The sequence below is a fragment of the Schistocerca gregaria genome, chromosome 1 (assembly GCF_023897955.1).
Source record: "Schistocerca gregaria isolate iqSchGreg1 chromosome 1, iqSchGreg1.2, whole genome shotgun sequence".
In the NCBI taxonomy this organism is placed as follows: domain Eukaryota; kingdom Metazoa; phylum Arthropoda; class Insecta; order Orthoptera; family Acrididae; genus Schistocerca; species Schistocerca gregaria.
In genome coordinates, this window is record NC_064920.1 from 341,473,745 (window position 1) to 341,498,689 (window position 24,945).

Sequence of the window (24,945 nt, forward strand, 5' to 3'; positions counted from 1 at the left end):
ACATTTTTTGATGCAATGACATAAAAACCCAGTTCAATCTGTCTAGGGATTCTCTCATAAAATCTTCAAACAGTTTTTGATATGATGATATTTCATTCCAGCATAATTGGTCTTGAAACTCCCTAATGAAATCTTCAGACAGTTCCTGCAACCATGCTATTGCATACCAGTCTAAACTATCTTTGAGTTCTCTAATGAAATCTGCAGACAGCGTTTTATTCATGGTATTGGAACCCAGTCTAATCTGTCTTGGAATTCTTTCATGAAATCTTCAGGCAGCGTTTGATTATTTGATATTGCACTCCAGTTTCACTTGTCTTGAAATTGACTTATGAAATATTTATACATTTTTTGATTATATCATATTTCAATCCAGTCTAGTTTGTCTTGAATGTCTCTCACTAAATCTTCGGATAGTTTTTGCCATCCTGATATGGTTCTCCATTTGGCATGTTTAAAGGGATTTTCTTTTGTGATATAATCAGCAGTTATTGCAGCGTATGTTTCATTTGATGAATACAGTGTATGTAAGTGTTCAAATTTTAAAAAAATTACACATTTGATTAATCATCTGAATGAGTTGTTGTCGTTCAGTCAGTGGCTGAACAGGTACTACTTCTTCTTGTTTTTGTTTTTAATTCACTTGAGCATAATTAATAAGGTCAATAAGTTGCTGTTTTTTCAGCTTTGAATAACCTTTCAAAACCATTTTTTTCGCTTCATTTTTCAGTTCTTGCATAGTATAACTATTCAAGCCATTTCCTTTCGTATCCATTTGATTATTTATACGCATACATCAATTGTTTTCAATTAGGCAAACCATTTTCGTATAAGACAACTTGCCAGTTGTGTTGACCTACACCTGTCTACCAAAAAGTCGTCCCATATTACAGCTCGCTCGCCAGTTGCTGCTGAGCGGCGAGTGGTCAGGACCGATTGGAAATCGCTAAATTGCGTCCTGAAAAAAGTAGCTGCCAAAAAGTGGCCGCCAAAAAGCGGCTGCCAAAAAGTGCTCACAAAAAAGTGCCCACAAAATAGTGCCCGCAAAAACGCGGCTGCCAAAAGTCGGCCAAAATTTTGCAAAAACTTTAGGATTTAGGGGCCACCATCTTTTGCCAAAAAGTTAACGCATAAAAAAACGGCTTCTGAAAAGTCGCCGCTAAAAAGCGGCTGCGGAAAAAGTCGGCAACATTTTGCAAAAAAGTTAGTTTCAAGGGAGCAACCACTTTTTTTGCAAAAAGGTTAGCGGTTTAAGGGACTGCCATCTTTTGGCCAAAATGTTACGGGTTTGGGGAGCCGCCATCTTTTGCCCAAAATGTTAGGGGTTTTGTCCCATGCTGCCCCCTATACTACTCAGGTCGTGTAATGCACAGACCATAAATGACTGGCAAATGACATACGCAACCCACCCAAAGACATCAGCCCCAGATGCTTCTGTCACCTGGAATTAATCTCTCAATAAAGAACCGATATTCAGTATTTGTGAGCAGCTGATAATACTGTTGCAGACTATCTCTCACATTAACACCATCTCGTACCATACGGACTATACCACATTCGCTGATGACCAACCACTCGATTTATCAATTGTAGAGTTAATCATCAACATCAAACTTGCACATCTAGTAGTGTACTCTTCCAGACACCGACGTCCGCTTACTGTGTGACACGTGAATAAATAGAGTGAGACTCCTCATCCTAGCATACGTGTGCCATGCACTGTTTGTGCAAGTTCATAGCCTGGCCTGCCTAATTGTATGACTGACAGTATGGTTGAGGACCAGACGATCTGTGTGCCTAATATCAAGAGGGACTTTTGCACCTGAGTGCAGAACTGCCTGTCATGCCACCATAGCAAGGTTGGACATCACAGATGATCAGTCCTCAGTCACCCAAGACTGCACATTTGCGATTCTGACACGTACATTGGGATCTAGTCCGCCCCCTTCCCAATTGGAAAGATTTGAACCTGTATTGTGAGTCATCATTCGTGTCTCTCGCTGGGTTGAGGTAGTACTAATCAAATGTATGAGAGCAGAATCTACTGCTCGACTTTCATTAAGCTGCCTTCAGTCAACCACCACCCATCAAAGACACTAATTTGAGTCATCCCTCTTTGACACCCTCAGTCACTTTGTCGCAGGAAACAAAATGGGATGACAGCTCACAGCTCACAAAGTAACAATGGTGGATGCTGGCACTGAACACTTGAGATCACACTTGTGTGGAACACAGCTGGACGAAGGCACCACCCTGAGACTTGCTCAGCACCTACACAGCTTTTAAGGAAGACCTACAGACCTCTTTGGCGGAAGTAACTATATGGAGACCTCGTTCTATTAGAAACTACAGCTATTCCAATTGGATACCGGCTCTAGTGCAGCAAATGGAACGGCACATACACAATTCACATATTCCACCTCCGTTGACACACACTACACAACAAACATTTGTTCACAAAGTGCTGTCAGAGTATGAACATGTGGTGCTTTGTGATGACACTATTCGTCCGTCATTACAGTTTCCGTTTTGGGTCATATTGCAGCCTTAGATGTCATTCTCAATGGTGAAATGCCTCCACAGACATAAGCCACCATGGATACTCGGGGATTCCCCCCATTCAGACAAAGAGAATGCAGACTCACTCCCGTTCAGCAATGATGACCAACATCACAGTGACACAATCTGAGACCAAATCACACACCAGCAGTCATCACTATTGACATTCACAACTTTCAGCTTGAGGAACTCGTGTTAAAATTATGGATGGTGACCTCCTTATCGATGCACAGAGTGACCTTCGGGCATGTCCACCAATCCATCCATTCACCTATTCATACACACCTATCAGCTAGCTCTTCACGTTGATTGCATAGTTGTATCATTGCTCTTGTCCTCAAATAGCATTCTTGCCATCACTGTGCAGACTCAGACCACTCTGGCTAGCTGTCACCCTCTGTGACACCACTACTAACTCCACTCCCTTCAGCTGCAGCAACATCAACACCACTCCCATTGACTCCATAAGCTCCACTTCAGTTGCTGTATGGCTGCCTACTACAGTCAGTGGCACACCTGACTCCGTATCAAGAATATGCAATCTCCACCACAACACAGACACCGATTAACAGCCCAGCTGTGTCCTGTGCAGCACCCAGCCACAGCAATCTTGTCATCTGAACCTGTGCTCACATCACACCAGAGCCACCGTGGTTCAACTACTTGTTCCTTTAGTGTTTCTTGCCATTGGGGGGGGGGGGGGGGGATTGGACTAGATGGGGATGACAGTGCTGTCAAAGAGTGGCAGACCCGGAGTGTCATATCTGTGGGAGTGGGAGCCATAGACAGTTCAGTTCAGAGCTTTATACTGAGTAGATGTGTTGTGTGTTTCTTTCACACAATGAAGTGTTGTAATCTCTTAACCATGTCGGCCAAGTTATTAATATATCTCCCCATACCCACAGTGGAGATCTACCACAAGTAGAATGTCACAGGGAGAGGGTGGTGGTACGAGAAAGGAGCCCTTTGCGCGTGCGCAACACTGGAAGCGACGTCTTGGTGATAAACAACAGCTGTCTCATTATTAGCGTGGTAAGTGGGCCAATAATGGAAGTGCAGACTGTAGCGTCTGCGTCAGATGATATGCCCAGAAGGTGCTGTGACTTCTCTGGGCGTAAATACAGCAATAAAGTGGTGTATATTGTGTGTCGTTAGGGCCTATATGACTATCTAAATTTATCTCGTAGTTGTTGATTTTATAGTCTGCAATTATTTATAGTGAGTTTCTACAATGTTCTGGAACAAATTATACTGAGTTCTTGCTGGTGATGGCAACGGCGGTATGGCCACAGAATCTAGAGTACACAGAATGAAAACTCAGCTGATATGCATGCCCAAAAATGTAGTGCGCATGCAAGAAGTCTGCCAGATTGAAACTGAGTAAACGGCTGTTTTTGAAGCCATAGTCGAACAGAAACGTTTTGTTTCTTTTATTAATTATGTATTTTATCTGCTGGACTTACCTGCAAGTAAATAGTGGTTAGATGTACTATAAAAGTTAGAAATATATAGTGAGCAGTAGTAAGAGAAAAACCACACAGGAAAGGAACTAGCGATTCCCATGAAGCGGTTGATAGCAGTACTTGGGAAAAATGAGTTTTCCGATTTTCTTCCTGTGAACACTTAAAGCTCATTAAACTGTAAAAAATAATGTATGTAAATGAAACAAAGCTACATCAACTAATGGAGTTAGGTAGAAGTCCTTCCTTTTCTTCAAAAAATTAAAAACGACTTGTTTCACATTTGAACGCCTTCTTCACTACTGTGTATAAAATGTTTCATTCGATCATGAGGAAAATAATTGTCATATAAGGTTTATTTCTGTCGTGTCTTATACTCTGAAGAGGCAAAGAAACTGGCCCACCTGCCTAATATCGTGTAGGGCCCCCGCGAACACGCAGAAGTGTTGCAACACGACGTGGCATAGGGTCGGCTAATGTCGGAAATTGTGCTGGAGTGAACTGACACCATGGATCCTGCTGGGCTGCCCATAAATCAGTAAGAGCAGGAGGGGATGGAGATCTCTTCTGAACAGCACGTTGCAAGGCATCCAAGATATGCTCAATAATGTTTATGTCTGGGGAGTTTGGTGGCCAGCGGAAGTGTTTAAACTCAGAAGAGTGCTCTTGGAGCCACTCTGCAGCAATTATGGACGTGCGGGGTGTTGCATTGTCCTGATGGAATTGACAAGTCCGTCAGAATGCACAACGGGCATGAATGGCTGCAGGTGATCAGACAGGATGCTTACGTACGTGTCACCTGTTAGAGTTGTATCTGGACGTATCAGGGGTCTCATATCACTCCAACCGCACACACCCTATAGTGTTACAGAGCCTCCACCAGCTTGACATGCAGAGTACATGGATTCATGGGTTTGTCTGCATGTCCATACACGTCCATCTGGTCGATACAATTTTAAACGAGACTCGTCCGACCAGGAAACTTGTTTCCAGTCATCAACAGTCCAATGTCGGTGTTGACGAGCCCAGACGAGGCGTATAGCTTTGTGTCGTGCAGTCATCAAGGGTACACAAGTGGGCCTTCGCGGCCCCGAATATCCATATCGATGATCTTTCGTTGAATGGTGCGCATGCTGACACTTGTTGATGGCCCAGTATTGAGATCTGGAGCAATTTGCGAAAGGGTTGCACTTCCATCACACTGAACCATTCTCGTCAGTCGTCGTTGGTCCCGTTCTTACAGGATGTTTTTCGGGCCGTAGCAATATCGGAGATTTGGTGTTTTACCGGATTTCTGATATTCACGGTAAACTCGTGAAATTATCATACGGGAAAATCCCCACTTCATTGCTATGTCGAAGATGCTGTGTCCCATCACTCGCGCGCCGAAAACCACATTCAAACTCACTTAAATCTTGATAACCTGCCATTTTAGCAGCAGTAACCGATCCAACATCGGTGCCAGACACTTGTCTTACATAGGGATGCAGGCCGCAGTGTCGTATTTTGCCCGTTTACGTGTCTCTGTATTTGATTTCGCTTGACTATACTAGTTTCTTTGTCGCTTCAGTGTAGTTTCATATCACACCTTGATGAAGAAATGGTTATTTTTTTCGATATGTGCCATAGTTACTTAATTTCCAAGTTCTCTGCGTGACATAAAATTTGAAGGGTTTGTAGTGAAAAATGTGGGAGCTGGCTACTTTAACTTTAGTTTATTTTAGGTTCAAATGGCTCTGAGCACTATGCGACTTAACTTCTGAGGTCATCAGTCACCTAGAACTTAGAACTAATTAAACTTAAATAACCTAAAAACATCACACACATCCATGCTCGAGGCAGGATTCGAACCTGCGACCGTAGCGGTCGCTCGGCTCCAGACTGTAGCGCCTAGAACCGCATGGCCACTCCGGCCGGCTTTATTTCAGGTGATGCGTTACTGAGTATTAGATGTAGGTAACACATCGTAGCCTAATTGTTTTTAAAGTTGGAAGGAAAGCTGCATCTCAGTACATAATAGAGAATATAGAACTTATAGTATTTTATTTGAGCACGCTACGCACAAGTAGCCCGCAGCTTATTAGGGGATCACGCCTAATCGTCATCACCGATTTCGTCCAAATGTGTGGTACATGCAGATCTTGGTCAGAAATGAAAATGACAGAAGTGAGAGATCCAGGTGGCCAAGCGTTTAAAAGAAAACAGGCTTCCATAAATGGGTCAAGCGTCACACGAGCCTCATCAGAAATGATAAGTTATAAGTGGGTAGCACAGCGGAAAGAGTGCAGAATGAGAAGACGAGGATTGCGGGTTCGAGTCTGTCTGTGGAAACTTAATACAAAGTTTTACATTTTCAGATTTACGTTACTTACACTGCAAAATAAAGAGAAATAATGTTTAATATATTGTATTAATTAATACTTTCATGAAAGGCATAAAAAGGAAAGGCAAAGCAAAATTTAGGATCGGAAAATTTTTCCAAGAAGTGACTGTAAGTTGTACACGAGAACATGGTATGTAAATTAGATGCTTTCATTATATTGCAGTTGATGATTTACGCTCTCTGGGGTGATATTTATCGTGAAAACAGGGAAAGCAGCCATTTTCTCGGCTTGATACACACGTTATAAACGTCACATTCTTACAATTACGTGATTGTTTTACAGTTTCTGTAGAAAAACAGACTTAGCTTACATTCATAAACGGTTCTCTCTCATCGTATAGTTTGACTGCAAACCGCACGTAACGCATGCTGCCAAACAATGGCGAAGATAGCTGGTGCTGCACATTAGAATGTATTTTGATGCAGTCTTCTCGGGATGTGATTTCGTTTATTCTCTCGATAAGATATGAGTTGTTTTTAAGGTTTCTAATCAGATAATGTGACTGACGATAAAAAATGAACATCGCAGGGCTTGCACTAGCGTAGTGCATTTGGAGGCATCATTTCAGCACTGCAAGGTGGCAAGCCGTCTTCACCTTCTTCATCTTGACAAATCTCGTCGTATAACTGTGGATTTGTTTGTCCTCCCCACGAGTCAGTTCAGAGAAGAAATTTGTTTTTCCTTGCGAGGTCTATAACAGATAAGTCAATTTCTATTTATTTTTATTTTTTTACTTATTTGTTTATTTTTTGAACCTAATTTTCGCATGCGCACTCTTTCCGCTGCGCTAATCGATCCCTAGAAACTACGCTGACATAAATAGGTTAGACGTCGCCCGACTCTCGCCAAAAATGCTGTTTTGTCTAAACGGTAGGTCATCTGGAGCTCCCCGTTTTCTCACATTAGCTTCCGCCCAAGCCATGCGTATAACATAAAGTTGGAGGAAATCGGGATGGACGGGTAGGAGTGACCCTGTTGTCAGTTGTGAACAGTTCGTGGAAGTAAACGCACATTTCTCAAACCAGTGATTGCGATTTATTGTAGTACATATTGCTTTAAGAAAGTGATGGAGAAGACATTCGAACAAACGCTTACATAAAGCAGAAGCTGAACACATCTGATATTTAGGAATAAGTTTGACAGTGCGACACTTATCACTCGTCATTGATTAAAAGATACTTGAAACATTACTTGAAACGCTGGAGTGACCTTATAGGCCTGGGCCTAATTCCCGTTTGACTAAATTACCCACCGGCTTCATTTAAAGTGATACCTGTGCGAAACTTTCAGGTTGAAAACAAGAATGAAAAATCCAGCACAGACACAAACATTGAAACTCCAGTGGAGTCTTCAATAAGATCTGTTTCAGTTGGAAGTGAAGTTAATTTATCGGTTCATGGCCCCAGAAAAGAAAAATTAAGGAGTAAAATAAAACTGCTGCAAGGAAAGAACCGATATTTACAAAACAAAGTAGCTTATTTGGTATCGGATGCTAAAAGCAGTGGCAGTTCACAGCTTGCTCATGCGAACAGTAACGAACAGTAATCAATTTAAATGGTCATGTGATAAGTTTTTAACTAACGATTTAGCACACCTTGTTTCAAGTAGTGTTTCCTTTTGTAAAAGATTTTATTGAGTCGGAGCGATTAGTCCTGTTTTGCAAGAATGTCTATTTCGAGTTGTAGTAGTAAGCAGCTATCGTTTCGCATTTACGCAGTTTCAATATAATGCTCCACTTCATGTAAATCAAAGTAGGAGCCCTCTGCTAATGTGTGATATGGTAGTAATTTCTAGCAGGGCCGGTTTATATAGCGGCCGTCTGGGGCGTCAGACTCAGAGGGACGCCAGACTATAGGATTTATATCCAATGCATATCATAATTAGTAGCGAATACTGGCGCTATCGGAAGTGTACAAGGGAAAAAGGGGGGGGGATAAGAGGGGCGCCAAATGAAGTTGCTCTTATGGAAAGATGTTCTCGAGTCGGCGCTGAGTACTTTCAGCTCTCAATGTAGTGAAATTACAATCATTATCAGTAGTAGGATATTAAGTAGTTTACTAATAACAGGGCACAGGAACAGGAAACGAGGAGGCCAGAAAAAAAACTTGGGCTTGGTGTTAAATGGGGCTAATCAGAGTAATGAGCTAGCAATTGAACAGAAACATTATTTACTAATAGTATGACGTTTGTAAATGCTTCATTTTCTGTACAAAAGCCATTTCTCATAACTCAGATTTTTGATGCGTTTGTTTCAGCTGTTATTCTTCTCATGGAAACAGTGAACTACTTAAGTTAGTTTGTTATTATAAATTACAGAATAACATCTATGAAATCTGTTTGCATAGTTTCAGTTGCTAAAATTCAAAACATTGTTTTTCTAAGAAACTGCTGAAAGACAGGCTTCCTATTACACAACTGACACAGTAAGTTAAATTTCCTGCCTCCCTTATGTAACTTTCTCCGAACCATTTTCTGCGTTCTCATTTCTGATTTTCTCGCGCATTTTCACTCAGAATTACAACATATTGTCGTAGCTATAAATTTAAATAACATTTAAATGTATCTGCAGTTTTTATTATGTTTGATTACAATAATGTCGTAGGAAGAAAACAGTTTATAGAAAGCTTGCGTGACGTGCCATTGCTAAGATCGTGTTCTGATTTCTCTGTCACTTTGCGATGAAGTGCTTCCAGCACTATTATTACAATATACAGTTTCTTTCACCCCAGTACTAGTGCAGAACGACTCACTGCTGGACATTGCTCTATTAAGAAAAGTGTTTAATTTCAACCCTTTATAATTTCAGAAGTGTAGAAATAGTTATTTTGACGCGCCTTATATAATTTTCTATTACAATCACAACACTTTGGAATGTAGTGTAACAAAAACTAGTCAGGTCCATGTCTCCAGTTCCACACTGGCGCTTCGAAAGAACACGTTAATCAGACGGATCATGAACGACGGTGCAAAAGTTAAATACAAGTATATAGAGAAAGAAAGAATACCAGCGCAATGACGCTTTCAAAAAACCGAATTAGCGCAGTCGCATGTAACCACAACGAGTTGTTCAGAGAGTAGCATACTATAAAGTACGTACCTAAATACTGTCAATTGCGTTTTGTGAGCATTTCAGGCCAAGGTTCCGAAATCTGTGAGACAATGTTGGTACACTCCGCGCGGGATTAGCCGAGCAGTCTCAGGCGCTGCAGTCATGGACTGTGAGGCTGCTCCCGGCGGAGGTTAGAGTCCTTCCTCGGGCATGGGTGTGTGTGTTTGTCCTTAGGACAATTTAGGTAAAGTAGTGTGTAAGCTTAGGGACTGATGACCTTAGCAGGTACCTTCCATAAGATTTAACACACATTTGAACATTTTTTTGTTGATACACAGTTGATCTGACATACTGTTTAACACGAGCCAGAGTGCTGTATGACCTTTCTGATTCAGCAACAGTCGTGGAAAAGTGTAAAAGATGCGCATACCTACACAAAAGTTAGGAAATGAGCTTGAAATTTCAGAATTATAATCGTTGTAAAGCAATATGTACATAGTTGGAAGTATCAATAGTATTCAAATATTTAATTTCTTCTTCTAAATCTCTCATGACGTCGCTGAGGCTAGCGACCCAATCAACAGTCATCTTCTTGCACTTCCATAAAAACCCAAATGTTTCATCTGTAACCTTCAGTGTTTCACATCAGGTTTTCAAGTTATACCCTAGATTGTCAGTTATTACATACAAGTATAATTATTTATCTTGAATAAATCTTCTGAATTTACATCTGTCACTTCATAAGAGGTTGCATCTCGAAATGATTTCCTCCTCCTAGTCCGCACCTCTGAAAATTCAGGAACAGTATTAGATTTCATTGAGAATGGTGTCCCAATTTTCGCCAAGATATTTTAAGTTATTTAATAAACTCTCAATGTGTCTTTCCTCAAAATCATTGGTAGTATTTCGAACTCATAGTAATTTCAAATGATACAGCACATCAATCAGTCACCCTTTTCTTCCAGGTTTTATTCGGCAAATCTCGATTTCGGCAAGTTCCTAGCCATTATCGATGCACCATTTCACAATATCAGTGCATGTTCTAGTACGTCAGTCCCTGTTGTCCGGGCCTCTTTCAAGAGGGTATAGTGATTTGATTCTGATGTCAACTAGCAGCAACAACTTCAGCGCAGTTGATGACATGATTAAACACTTGAAAGATCTTCCATACTCCAAAGAAAGCTGAACTTCCTGTCAGAAAAGTCACAGTTCGTAGTAATAGACGGAAAGTCATCGAGTAAAACAGAAGTAATATCCGGCGTTCCCCAAGGAAGTGTTATAGGCCCTCTGTTGTTCCTGATCTATATAAACGACATAGGAGACAATATTAGTAGCCGTCTTAGATTGTTTGCAGATGATGCTGTCATTTACCGTCTTGTAAAGTCATCAGATGATCAAAACGACTTGCAAAATGATTTAGATAAGACATCTGTATGGTGCGAAAAGTGGCAATTGACCCTGAATAAAGAAAAGTGTAAAGTTATTCATATGAGTACTAAAATAAATCAGTTAAATTTTGATTACGCGATAAGTCACACAAATCTTAGGGCTGTAAATTCAACTAAATACTTAGGGATTACAATTACAAATAACCTGAACTGGAACGATCACATATATGTTGTGGGTAGAGCAAACCAAAGACTGCGATTCATTGGCAGAACACTTAGAAGGTGCAACAGGTCTACCAAAGAGACTACTTACACAACGCTTGTCCGCCCTATTCTGGAGTACTGCTGTGTGGTGTGGGATCCGCATCAGGTAGGACTGACGGATGACATCGAAAAAGTACAAAGAAGGGCAGCTCGTTTTGTATTATCGCGAAATAGGGGAGATAGTGTCACAGACACGATACGTGTATTGGAGTGGCAATCGTTAAAACAAAGGCGTTTTTCGTTGCGATGGGATCTTCTCATGAGATTTCAATCATCAGTTTTCTCCTCCGATTGCGAAAACATTCTGTTGGCACCCACCTACATAGGGAGAAATGATAATCAAGATAAAATGAGATAAATCAGGGCTCGCACGGAAAAATTTAAGTGCTAGTTTTTCCCCGCGCGCCGTTCGAAGGTGGAACGGTAGACAGCATGAAGGTAGTTCATTGAACCCTCTGCCAGGCACTTTATTGTGAATAGCAGAGTAATCACGTAGATGTAGATGTAGATGTACTTCAGCTGACAGACTTAACTTACCGGAAGTTTCAAGAGCAATGACAACCTTATCCAAATAATCTGCGTGAACCTCACCATTCCAGAGGATATCAGACATGGAATATAAAGAACTTCCAACAAACTGTTTCAGAATTTCCTACCGTTGTGGATTGTAACTGAACAGACTGCAAAGAAGTTGAATAACTCCGAGAAAAGTATCTCCTTCGCGAGAACTCTCAGAAGCATGCACACCGCATAAGGCGATGATAAACCTATATAAAGAATTGTTCAAGAGAACTCCACAGAAGAAAATGTTTTGGTAGGTTTTTCAACATCATAAGATGGTTTTATCGCATGATGCCCAAGGAATAGTTGTGCACTCAAGATTAAGCACGAAATAGAATTGTGCGTAATTGACTTGTAAGAATCATTAAAATGGAAAGCAAGAGCTGAACTTCCTTTGCTGGTACTAGGGTAATGTTCTTTTATTTATTATATGATACAAAATTTATTTTATGATAGCAGTCTGAAATTTGCCAACTGAGCACCCTGGGAGATCCAAACCCTAGAGAGATTTGAGCCCCCATGAGGCCTGGGTCCCAAGGATTTTGCCCCCCCCCCCCCCCTCTCCTCACCGTGTGTGTCCTGTTCTACACCACCAACATCACTGCAGTTCGACCAGTGAGCTCTTTTACTTTTGTCCGTTGAGCTTTTAACCCTCTACAGTAATATTCAAATACGCACATAATCAAACACAGAGTTGATGTAGCAATGAATGAAAAGCTATCGAATATGGGAAGAAAGCACCAACATTTTCCAAATCGCTGCCCTTTTCGCCAGTTTTATTGGATGATAGTTCGTAGATAGTGCCGATGATTTATAGGCTACGATTAATCATTAGGTTAGTCCACAGGATACATTGATTATAGCTGCATCTCTCCAAAGATATGTATCCTGAACTGTTTCACATTCCTCTCTGTTCTCCCTCGTGGTAGGTTCAAAAGACTTTTAGGCGTGAATGAATAAATAATGATTTTGTAACTTAGTGAAACTTGTTTGGCTTTAGACCTGTTTGCTTAAAGTTGCTGATAATGTTTGAACTACAGTACAGCAGAGAAAATGATAGATACATTAGTGAGTATAAATTTTCCAGAGTTCCCCTTATTCTGAGACTTCGCTGTTGAGCAGAACATGTGTGCGACTGGTTCACCTGCTATATTCAGAAAGTGATTATTAAATACTGTACATATATGCGACTTATCAGTAACACGGACATTCCCACTACGCACTGATTCTATATCTTCGACCTGTCGCTGCAGACCAGCCACTTCCTTTACGACTGACCATATGGTTTTAATTTTATTCTGAGACTTAGCTATTCTATCTGCATACCACATACTTTTTTCCTTCCTAATAACTTTTTAAGCACCTTACAATAATGTTTGTAATGGACTGCTGCATTTAGATTGAGACTGTTTCTAACGTTTTGATACAATTGCCACTTTGTTCTACAAGGCATTCTTATCCCTTAGGCAGCCACCCAGGCTGCCTGTTTCTGCTAGTACCCTGTTTTGAAAGTTCTAACGGAAAGTAACTACCAAAGAGCACGAGAAAAATTTTGAGGAAAGCATTATATTTATTGTTTACTGTATCAGCACTATAAACATCTTGCCACTCTTGTTCCTTGATAAGGGTTACAAAGGTCTCTATAGTAACTGGATCAGCTTTCCTAAAAAGTTGAGAACTATATTTAACATGTGTTGCAGCACAAAAATATTGTGGAGGTAAAATTTGTGCATCATGACCTGAAAGGCCATTCACCTTTTTGCTAACAGAATGCCCTTCTAGTCATGAGGAATGAACAAAAATATTGTCTGTGGTTGTTCTACTGTTCCCTTGCACTCTTGTTGGAAAGAATACGGTTTGCATAAGATTATATGAATTAAGGAGGTCTACCAGCATCCTTTTCCTTGCACAATCACTTATACAATTAATATTGAAGTCACCACATATAACAAACTTTTTGTATTTCCTATAAAGGGAACCAAGAACGTCCTCTAGCTTTAGCAAAAATGTTGTGAAATCAGAGTCTGGGGATCTATAAATAACAACAGTAAGAAGTTTAGCTCCACTAAATTTAGCCACACCTGCACAACATTCAAACACCTTTTCAGTGCAGTACTTTGAAACATCAATTGACTCAAATGGGATACCGTTTTTCACATACATGGCTGTTCCCCAACACCACAAAGAGCTCCGAGAAAAGCTGCCAGCCAATCTGTATCCTGGTAAAGGAAGCCTCTGATTTAGCTCCTTATTTAAGAAGTGTTCAGATATACCAATAATTTCAGAGTCAACATCTATAAGCAGTTCACTAGATAATACCTTGTATATTTTGATGAAATATACTAATTCTCTCATTAATTGGATACCTATGCTTTGTCGAAAGTGGTTTCTTTGTTAGAGAGACTTCCCTTAAGCAGGAATACCTATTAGCTGACTTCAATCTAAAAAAGGAACAGCTCGAACACCCACTAGTACAGGAATATTCCCATGAGTTATCCCACCACCCCCACCTATGCTGTCACCTATAAGCTTTGCGAGCCTCCCCTTTCCATACCTGTTGAGGTGCAGGCCATGTCTAGTGAAACCCGTTCTACCGATAGACTCCACCGACACCACTGAAATGTGACTCATGCCTTCTGTCGTCAGCGCACCCCCAAGTCTCATGTTATTAAGCCTGACGGCTGTATTAAGATAAGGCCGATCGTGACGCTGAAACAGTTCCACGATATGCACATTCCTGTTGCCAGTCTGAGTGGCTATCTTTTTCAGGTCACCATCTATGTCATACTCCCCATCCCTGTCAATGCTATTACCAGCCCCACACACAATCACTACCTGATCCTCTTTAGTAAAATCATTACATAACCCCCTATGTTAACAGTCACCTGAGCCAATCCTGCATTAGGGTTCACAATACTGGTGACCTGGTACTCACTCCCCAACACTTCCTGCAAATGCTGGCCTATACCTCTACCATGAGAACTACCTAACAGCAGAACCTTCTTCTTTCTCTTAGACTTTGCAACTGTCCTAGCCACCGTAACTGCTGAGGTCTGCTGCATACTTCCTACATCTACAGCTACTAGAGATTCCTCTCCACTAGACTCTGACAGTTGGTCATATCTACTGCAAACACCAATAGTAAAACCATATGAAAATCTCCTTCTCCTAGCAGATTTCTTGTCCACAGCCAGCTCCCATTTCCCAACCCCCTTCTCCCTCCTCATCCCGTCTAGCTCCTCCTGTGCGTTTTTCAACCGCACCTGACGGGCACAGATCTTACGCTCCTGCTCCTCTATCAACTTATACTTGCTACATAACCTGAAGTTCCAGGAGAAGATCTCACCAGAATGCCCACTGGCTTCCCCACTGCATTCCCCCCAGTGAAAATACTTCGAACAAGTCTCACACCGCAATCCACTACTCACGAACCTACGGCAAAGCCCACACTTCTCACTCATGGTAAAATTTTACAGTTATTGAAACAAGAAAACAACTTTATCTAAGTTCCGCTTCTACAATAAGAAGATGTTAAAAACTGACTACAATAATCACAAACTTGCTCTACAAGGAAAGTAACTACTATTATTGACAGTATTAATCAACAACAAATGAGAATATGACTAAAGGCTAACACAAAAAGAAAACCAAGCGTCTAATGACACAGTAACGAAACTGAAAGCAGTTCCCAAAAATTTCTTCTAAAATTATTTCACCAGAAAACACCAAGAACACCGGTTGAAGACTAAAAAAGTTCCTAAATAAACCACTATACACAAACAATTAATTAATACTTAGCTTTCGATGCGCCGCTACAGCTGCAACTGGTCAGCGCGGAATGTAAACACGGGTGAGAGGTTAAGTTGCTCGATACGAAACACAAATATCAGGCTACAACACAAGAAAGGCAGAGGTGAATGAAGAAACCACTAATAAGTCACTTATATAGTAAATATTATCACAAAAACCGTTAAAAATATATATCTGAAACCTAAAAATATATGAAAACTTAGAGAGCCATCACACACGCAGTCACGCGCTTAAGAGGTTTCGCTTGGGAGAGATTTCTGTGCAGCTTCAAGCCTTTGAGCTTTGGCGAGTCTGACATCACTGTCAGCATGACGAAAGACATTTCGAAATATTGTTTTGCCAACAGACATAAAGGACATACTCCGCTGTGTGTGGTTGCTAGTGAGAAAGAAGTAGTTGTGCCGATTCTTGGCAGTGTCGACGAGGAATGTGTTTTCTGACAAAACAGGTCACTGGAGGTAACTAGATGACTTCTAACATAATTTTACTATGGAAGCTCACAAGTTAGGCATTCTATCAGCAAGAAGCCACAGGAATAAAAACGAGACGCAGATAATGGTTAGAGACGTTGTGAAGTGGAACAAATTGGTACAAAAATATTTGGAATCTCTGCTGACCAAATGCATTTATCTCCAATGCAGATATATGCTGACAAATAAATTTTTGTTTTGTAAAAGTAGTTTTTTTTCGCTACGTCTATTACCAAAGTTTTGAACTCATCGTCAAACTGCGTTCACCAATGGTGTGAATATCTTGGCTCCTCTGGCAAGGACAGACTAAATGTTTGTTAGGATATTTACACTGATACTGGTTTCAATAAACGTTTTGCGGTTGTACCGACGACTAAGATGTAAGTGCAAAAATTGAGCTTCACAAATCGAGTAAATCAGCGTTGTTCGACCCTTGGCCCTTATGCAAGCAGTTGTTTGGCTTGGCATTGATTGATACAGTTGCTGGATGACCTCCTGAAGCCTATCGTGCCAAATTCTGTCTAACTGGCACGTTAGATCGTCAAAATTCCGAGCTGGTTGGAAGGCCCTATCCATAATGCTCCGAGCTTTCTCAGTGACCTTGCTGACCAAGGTATGGTTGGCAAGCGCGAAGACAAGCAATAGAAACTCCTGCTATGTGCAGGCGGGCATTATCTTGTTGAAATGTAAGCTCTGGACGGCTTTCCGGGAAGGGCAAAAAAAAAAAAAAAAAAAAAAAAAAAAAAAAAAAAAAAAAAAGGGGGGCTCTGAGCACTATGGGACTTAACACATGAGGTCATCAGCCCCCTATAACGTAGAACTACTTAAACCTAACTAACCTAAGGACATTACACACATCCATTCTCGAGGCAGGATTAGAACCTGCGACTGTAGCGGTCGCGCGGTTTGCTGACTGAAGCGCCTAGAACTGCTCGGCTACACCGGCCGGCGAAGGGCAACAGAACGAGCGTGGTCATCGTTGACTGTGCCGTAAAGGTGCCGCGGATGACAACAAAAGGTGTCCTGCTATGAAAAGAAATGGTAACACAGACCATCAATTCAGGTAGTCGGGCCATTTAGTAGGCGGCAGTCAGTTTGGTATCCCACCACTGTCCGGTGTATCTCCAGATATGTCTTTACTGGTCATCGGGGCACAGTTAGAAGCAGGACACATCACTGAAGATAATTCTACTCCACTTAATGAGATTCAAGGCGAAGAGGTGACTGGAAACGCCCTCGATAGTCGCCCTTGGATACCGCCAAAGATACAGCGTCACAACCAGGAGTGAACGTCTGAAGAACCATTTCTATTCAAAGCAGGACTCCTGTGGTTGTCGCCCGCGGTACCCTTACAGCACAGCAGTGCGTCGATGATGCTCTATGCCTCATTTTGTTGTCCATCACGGCAAGCTATCCTGGGATAACGTTTCAGCAGGTTAATGCCGGCGTACATTTGGCGAGAGTTTCTGCCGCTTGTTTTTGTGCTTGCTAAATGATAACTTGGCCAAAAAAAGTCGCCGGAGCTCTCTTCAATTGAGCTCTCCCCAAACGGCTTGGAATTTTGATGATCTAATATTCCAGTTGCACAGAACTTGCATGGTATCCTTCAGAAGGAGATCCAACATTTATCAATCATAGTCAAACTGAGTAAATGCTTGCATAAGAGCCTGAGGCGCATGGTATCTTTCAGGAGGAGATCCAACAACTATCAATCAATGCCAAGCCGAGTAACTGCTTGCATAAGGGTCTGAGGCGGACCAACGCGTTATTGACTTGCCTAATTTGTGAAACTCTTTACCTAGGACAAATCATAACTTTTTTCTGAAATTGTAATCATTCGTTTGTGTGTGCACGGACATCACATCTATCGATTTCCTTTCCACTTGGATAATTCCTCCGTGGTGCAACGTTTTTTGTTTTGGAGGGTATATTCTGATAATTAGGGATTATTTAGTTCTAGGGACGCATACATTATCGATTTGTCAACATTGTTGAGGCGAGCGGCTTATCAAACTCATTAGAATTTATTTTTCAGAAGATTTAGTGTTCCAAACGATTTGAAAATGCCTCTAATAACGGAGTGCTTGCTATAAAATATGTGAAAAGGAAAGCGCATTACATTTAGATGTAGTTCAAATGCCTGTGAAAAAAGGGAATGTGTCATAGAATTCTAACAAATGACGCTTACATGTTAAGGCAGTTAGCGGCACAGAAACTGATCTCCAGAAGCTTGGTAAAGATACTTGTACTGAAACTGGCAACAACAAAATGAAAACTGAAATGACGAACTCTGCTTACCAAATTTTTCTATACAAGTTAATCTAGAAGGTAATTCGTTCCATTCAACTACTGTTTTACGTCAGTCTAAAACATGGGCGCTGAGAAAGCAGCTGTAACGCTTCGACGTCGACAAATAAAGAGGACTCAGTGGAATTCCTGATACACTCTACTCGGAATTTCTAGCTAGCTTTGCATTAACTGCTGCTAATAATTTGTGACATGTCGCTTGGGTTGAAAAGTTTGAACGGTGATTATAAAAATGACACAAATTTTACCTGCCCAGCAGAAGAGTAGCAGGACTCCGAATAATTATAGGGCGCACTAGAAAATGTTACGTGTTGCCCTATCAGCTTCTCTATTGTAAAAGAGCACGGATTGTGTCCTGAAATTTCGACAGTAAAGTCTTTAAGATGAGAATTTGACATTTTGTCGATGTCGAGGTCAACTGATGCAGTATTAGTTCAATAGAACAAAAACAGAGGAGATAATGACAATCCTGTGTGTTGACTTAGGAAACCCAGAGAAAACTTAAATCAGGATGGTCAGGTGGAGATTTGAACCGGTTACGTCACTTAACCACCGAACAACCACGCTCTGCTCCATTCTAGAATAAATGCTCTCTCCAGTACATCCTTATCTCGGAAACCTCTCCTCTTTAAGTTGGCCATCAACTAGCGTGAACTAGAATATGGATTTATTGTTTTACGTTTTGCTTCTTACTTTACATTTTGTCTGTTTCATCGCTGAGTAGACAACTGTTTTGAAACGTTCCTGTGTTGCTGCACTCACCAGTAGTGTATACATTAAAAATTGTGATCTTCATACTTTCAGAATGGCCGACATGATGACACTTCTAAAATCACGTGCTATGCACGACAGGAGCAAACATATGAAGGCGCAGGCTGCTGCAGCTAGAGAAGACTTCAAACTCCAAACAGAAAGGTTACAAGCAAAAGTTAAGGTAAATAGTTTTATATTTAAGATATAGCTGAACATATTGTCATAAACAGAACTGATGCTGTATATCTTAACAGGTAGCGGAAGACCTTATGAACCGAATCCAGGGTGTGATAGACGAAGCGGAGTTACTGAGGACTGCTGCGCCAACAGAGAGCCCTTATGCAGCCCAGAGAAGAGAGTTGGCAGACAGGTTACTGTCGGACGTGGAACAGCTGACCAACATGTACCATGTGAGTCCTATTTCCTGTGTCCGTGCTTTTCGCTCTATAGAAAAGTCGTATTTAGTGCCAAACAAAATCACTTGATCTTTGGGAACTTTATGTGGAAGTGATATTGCTGTCCTGGGCAGGTCCTAGTGGATATTGATATGTCTGCTGACGGCGGCACAAAAAATATCCGGGTAGCAATGGTTGAACAATTCTATTTATCAAATATTAATAGCACATCTACTCTCAGGTGGAAACAAAACAAGAAATAAGTCGCTTCTTGAAGTAGAACAGTAATACTTCTGGCGATTGAAGACTGGTTAGATTGTTACTTAAACAGACACTTCATAAAAGTCAGAGTCCGGTAGGAATCAAAGTTGTCTAAGTCTGGCGTGTACCCATTTGAAAGTTAAAACAGGAATAAATTTCCAAGTACACAAGTCTGCCACGATCACAGAGTCCACGTCGTCCTTGGCGAAAAGGCCATCGAAACTAACTCCACAGCTTTCGGCTCCCAGGGTCCGAAGTCGTAGAGGCAGCTCTCGAGTGACAATCCTAATTGATGGAAACGTTGTGTAATCCGCGCCAGACTGAGAAAACTCACTCGGAGCCAACTAGTGTGGTCTGGCCTGAGCGCTGTCCTACATATCACTTAACGCTAGGATACAGTCAGGCCTACTGTTGACCACGTGTCTTGCAGAAGAGAATAGGTCCGTGTAGCCTGCGGCGTTTAGCGGTGCTTGGGTTGCCTCCTGGTGGGTGGTCGGTGCGTTACCGTTATGTCCTCTGGAAAAATTGATCCCTGGGTTTTAGGCATCTTCAAAACATTGATGTCATGATGGTTGCTGACACCGAAGATGTTAGGCCTAGGTACAGCAGATACTGTATTATATTTGGCTGTCTGCAACCAACTGATGACGTCACGGTTTAGTCCCTAAACCCTCAATCATGACTAGGTTCAGCTATGTTCTAATTCAAAGTATTGTACGTTGTCATCTCACAGTGTAACCAAGGAAAGGTATTATGGGAAATGCCTTCTTGGGCATCCACGAAGGCTTTGTTAATGCAATTAAATTTGTCGCCGATGAGAAAGACAAAGGAATGACAGAGATGACGGAAACCGTGACGGACAGCACGAGTAACATGTTGAGAGCAGATTATGGCAGGAGATAACGACGCCGAAAGGACTGTAGTTTAATTATGTGGAAGCAAAGCGCATGTAATAAATGTGCCATTGGTAACTTAGCGAAAAGAGCATAGCTTTTACAGGACGCAGATGGACACGTTGAGCACAAATATTCCTTCTATTGAATTTGCCGTCAGAATAAATGAGACGATAGAGTTTCACTCGAGGCGATGTAGTTCAGTAAAGCGCACCGATACGACGTTAAATTTTTGTACATAAAAATGAAGCACAACAATGAAAGCGGTCAGTGTAGCTGTCACTGCTAGCCATGTCTCTTTGTAGGGAGTAAGCATTGTGGTGCCCGCCAAGGCCTTCACTTCGCCTTGCCGACCGTACTCGTACCGTCAGTTGTGGCGATGGCTTACGCAGTTTAACGCTATGCATGTATTGTTTTGAAGGCTTATGGGAATGAATGCAAGAGAGAGGAAGACGCCCGGCGCTGCCTCTTGATTAATACAAAAGGGAATGACGATTTTAATCTCCTCGTACGATAAATGGGACGCCATAAGCATTGAATCATGATCTCCCACTCCATGAGGCAGTGAGAGAAAGTTTGGAATTTAACCAAGGACGTTTGCACACAGTCTGTTGATGGAATTTGACACCACCAGCCCTTCTTCCCCCCGTAGGCCATAGGCTCCACCATAACAAGTGTCCGAAAAGACTACCTCTAGGCCGAGTGCCACGGCTTCAACGTGCGTTAGCGACTTTGTTACGGAGAAGGGACAATACAGAAAAACAATATCGTATTATCGATTTTAAAGCTGGAATGTTTGCAGGTATACAACAAGCTCTCAGGGTGCTTTTAGACCTGATTGGAAAGAAACTGTCAGATAATTAGGTGAAAACCTGACTACTAACTATTTCCTCATAACCTAAACTAACACGCTACATTGAGCGTGTGCTGAAGAGCATATTATGCTAGAGTACTTAAGGGTCTTTGTTTGATGGTTGATTTTACGTTTATCGGTTGGCAAACCTACGTGTATAGCTCTGCCAGCTGTGGAGAAAGCTTTTGAAAACGATACAATGATGACTGAAACACAGCCTCTGAAATTCTGAAGGTAGCAAGAAAAAAAAGTGGAAACAGCGAACGGTTATATAAAATTAGTGGACAAACAAGGGTACAGTTATGAGTCGAAGGACGTGAAAGGGAATCTGTAGTTGAGAAGGAAATGAGTCAGGGTTGAGGTCTACCTCTGTTATTGTTAAATACGTATATAGACCAAGTAGTAAAGGAAACTAAGGAGAAATTTAGAACGGGAAGTAAGGTATGGAGAGAGAAAATAAAAACTTTGCAGACTGGGATTTGAAAGGAAGCTTTTCTGTAAAAATGGAATTTATTGTCATAGGATATATTTTTCAGTGTTAGAGATCTTTCCGGGTGGTATTTGGTTGGATTGTATCTTTGTACATAAGCAAAACGTGGACGATAAACAGGTCAGAGAACAGGAGCTTCTGAAATATGTTGCTTAAAATAAAAAAAAAGACCTGAAAATTTGATGTTTAGATTGAACAGCTACTGAGGAGGTACCGAATAGAAATGGGGAGAAAATTAATTCCTGGCGCAAGTTGATTAAAAGAACACATCAATGAGTCATATGAGAAGCGCTGAAAACCCATAAAGGGAGAACAAAGCTTGACTTTGGTAAACAGGTTCAGGTAGACGTAAGTAGCACTAGCTGTAAAGAGCTGAAGGAGAGATTCACAGGATAGACTATGGTGGACAGCTGCATCAAACAACGGCATATAAAAAAGTGTGGGCAAGCATTTGGTGTTTTTCATTTTTCAGCGCTGTTGACTCATACTGTAGTTGATACAGATCGGAGAAGGGTATCGCAGTAGTTAGTATAGATAGTATGTAGAGCCTGGACGTATTGGAAACTAAAGCAAAACATATATGCTTTGACAAGGTGTTCTAATATAAAAGTAATTCATAATGAAAGTGTTGAGAAATGTGTTGGCCCGGAAACGTGTTTACCGTCCTTTCACCTTAACAACATGCCGAACATTTGACGGCAGAAGCGGGGAGTGCAGGTGCCGCGCCAGCACTCCTCACTATGTTCTGCTCGCTTTGTGAGCACAGATTAATGGGATGAAAAGTGACAACAGTGTTAATCAGTAATTAAATATAACAGTTTATCCCAGAACGGTCGTTGATGACGTGGACTAAAACAGTGTGATTATGTACAACAGTGAGAGTAAGAAGAAAGGGAATCTTAGCGGTTAAGGTGCCATTGATGGCACAGACATTGGAGATAGCGCAACCAGAGTACTTTCGTGTGGACTATGAAATAGAAAAAAAATGGTTCAAATGGCTCTGACCACGATGGGACTTAACACCTGAGGTCATCAGTCCCCGACTATGAAATAAAACAAACAGCTAAAGGACAGAAGTGACTGCCATTTCCATTGTTCCAAATTATTTGAAATAGTAATAAAATCTTGTTGTAGGATACAGCCTAATGTTAATATCAGGGTTGCAGGGCGGCAGTGACAGTCAGAAAGTCAAGTTTCGTTTCACCATCATATCCCTCAAGCATGCATTCATATTCCCATACATGTACATACTGCATTAATTTCAAACAAATAACTCCGCAGAGATAAAAGATACACGTCAGTTTCAATGTCTAGTTACTTTCTGCCCATCCAGTGTGTTACCAGAACTTCTATTCCTTGATTTTACAATTTACAGGGGGTGAGAGCGAGTATGAGGCAGCGATCTGTAGTATATAATAATAATAATAATAATAATAATAATAATAGTAACAATAATAATAATAATAAATAATCCCACTGTCAGGAAATAAGCATAATGGAGCAGATGCAAGGCTCATGAGTCGGTTTCGGCAATGTCCTAGTGGAGGTGGTTTGCTGTTGCCTTCCACCGACCTGGTATGAAGTGTCTTTGCGTATCTATGTCTTGTGGATGACTGTGGTAAGTGTTTGTACAGTGTAGTGTTGTGTTTATGTTGTTATGGATAAAAGGAAGGGAGAGGTTGAAACGCGGTGCTGGCACATCCCCTACTCCTCATGAATAACACCAAGCCAGCTGCAGAGCTTAACGTCCTCATCCCAGGGACGGATCATCATCAATTGGGCCACTTCATGAGTCAATGTGGTGAGGTCTGGAATTTAAACCAGAACATTGGCGCAAACACTGGAGATCAGGAACCATCTCTCCTCCCCTAGAACTTAGAACTACTTAAACCTAACTAACCTAAGGACATCACACACATCCATTCCCGAGGCAGGATTCGAACCTGCGACCGTAGCGGTCACGCGGTTCCAAACTGTAGCGCTTAGAACCGCACGGCCACACCGCCCGGCTCCCCACAGCAGAAGTGTGTTTTACCGTCCTCTCTTTTTTTTAGTAACCCTATTAGGAAAAATCAATGAGGAACAACAGAGAAACGTATTTACAGTGATACTTCCTGGCAGATTAAAACTGTGTGCCGGACCGAGACTCGAACTCGGGACCTTTGCCTTTCGCGGGCAAGTGCTCAACCAACTAAGCTACCCAAGCACGACAAACGCCCGGTCCTCACAGCTTTACTTCTGCCAGTACCTCGTCTCCTACCTGCCAGAAGTTCTCCTGCGAACCTTGCACAACTAGCACTCCTGAAAGAAGTAGAGCACAGTAGGAGACGAGGTACTGGCAGAAGTAAAGCTGTGGGGAAGGGGTATGAGTCGTGCTTGGGTAGCTCAGTTGGTAGAGCACTTGCCCACGAAAGGCAAAGGTCCCGAGTTCGAGTCTCGGACCGGCACACAGTTTTAATGTCAGGAAGTTTCATATCAGCGCACACTCCGTTGCAGAGTGAAAATCTCATTCTGTATTTACATTGTAATGTACATAATAAGAGAAGGAGGGATCAGTGGAGCCCAAGACAGGAGTCGTAATTTAGGCCTGGACCTGGTTCCCCTGGATCTCTCCACAGCCATATGAACGGGAGGAGAGTGCTAGTGGTAGTTAAGATAGGATGGGGGAGGCTTCCTTTTATTTAATCCCGATTAGGTTGACGTGGCAGGGCGGGGAGGTAAATTGTCATGGGTCTGCCTCGTTCAGTGGGTAAGATGCATTCGCTTTTTTTGACGTCCTCAGAAGGTGGGGACGGGATACGCAGATGCAGCAAGAAGAGTGGGAGAGGTATATCATAGGATGGGAGTGAGAATAAGGCCCATTATGCTCCAACTGGGCGGAGAAGCCATGAATACTGCATGCAGGTAGTTGGCGAACGGGGCCTGGTAAGTGGGTCATCACTCCAGACGATGTGGTCATTCTGTAACCTACACCAAAAGGTGAGGCCTCATTTGTCACTGTCGCCATAGAGATAGTTGAGCGCCCAGCCTTTCTTACAGAGTATGGCG

The 24,945-nt window shown here is 41.8% G+C and overlaps 1 protein-coding gene across 2 annotated transcripts in view; it reads left to right on the forward strand.

The window, feature by feature from the left end:
* The window catches only part of LOC126344437 (uncharacterized), a 200,293-nt gene that overhangs the window by 161,143 nt on the left and 14,205 nt on the right, over positions 1–24,945 (forward strand). For both annotated transcript variants that reach the window (XM_050002020.1, XM_050002019.1), the window contains 2 exons: positions 19,057–19,186; positions 19,260–19,415. In XM_050002020.1, coding sequence (XP_049857977.1) covers positions 19,057–19,186; positions 19,260–19,415 — 286 coding nt within the window. The remainder of the gene's footprint in view (positions 1–19,056; positions 19,187–19,259; positions 19,416–24,945) is intronic.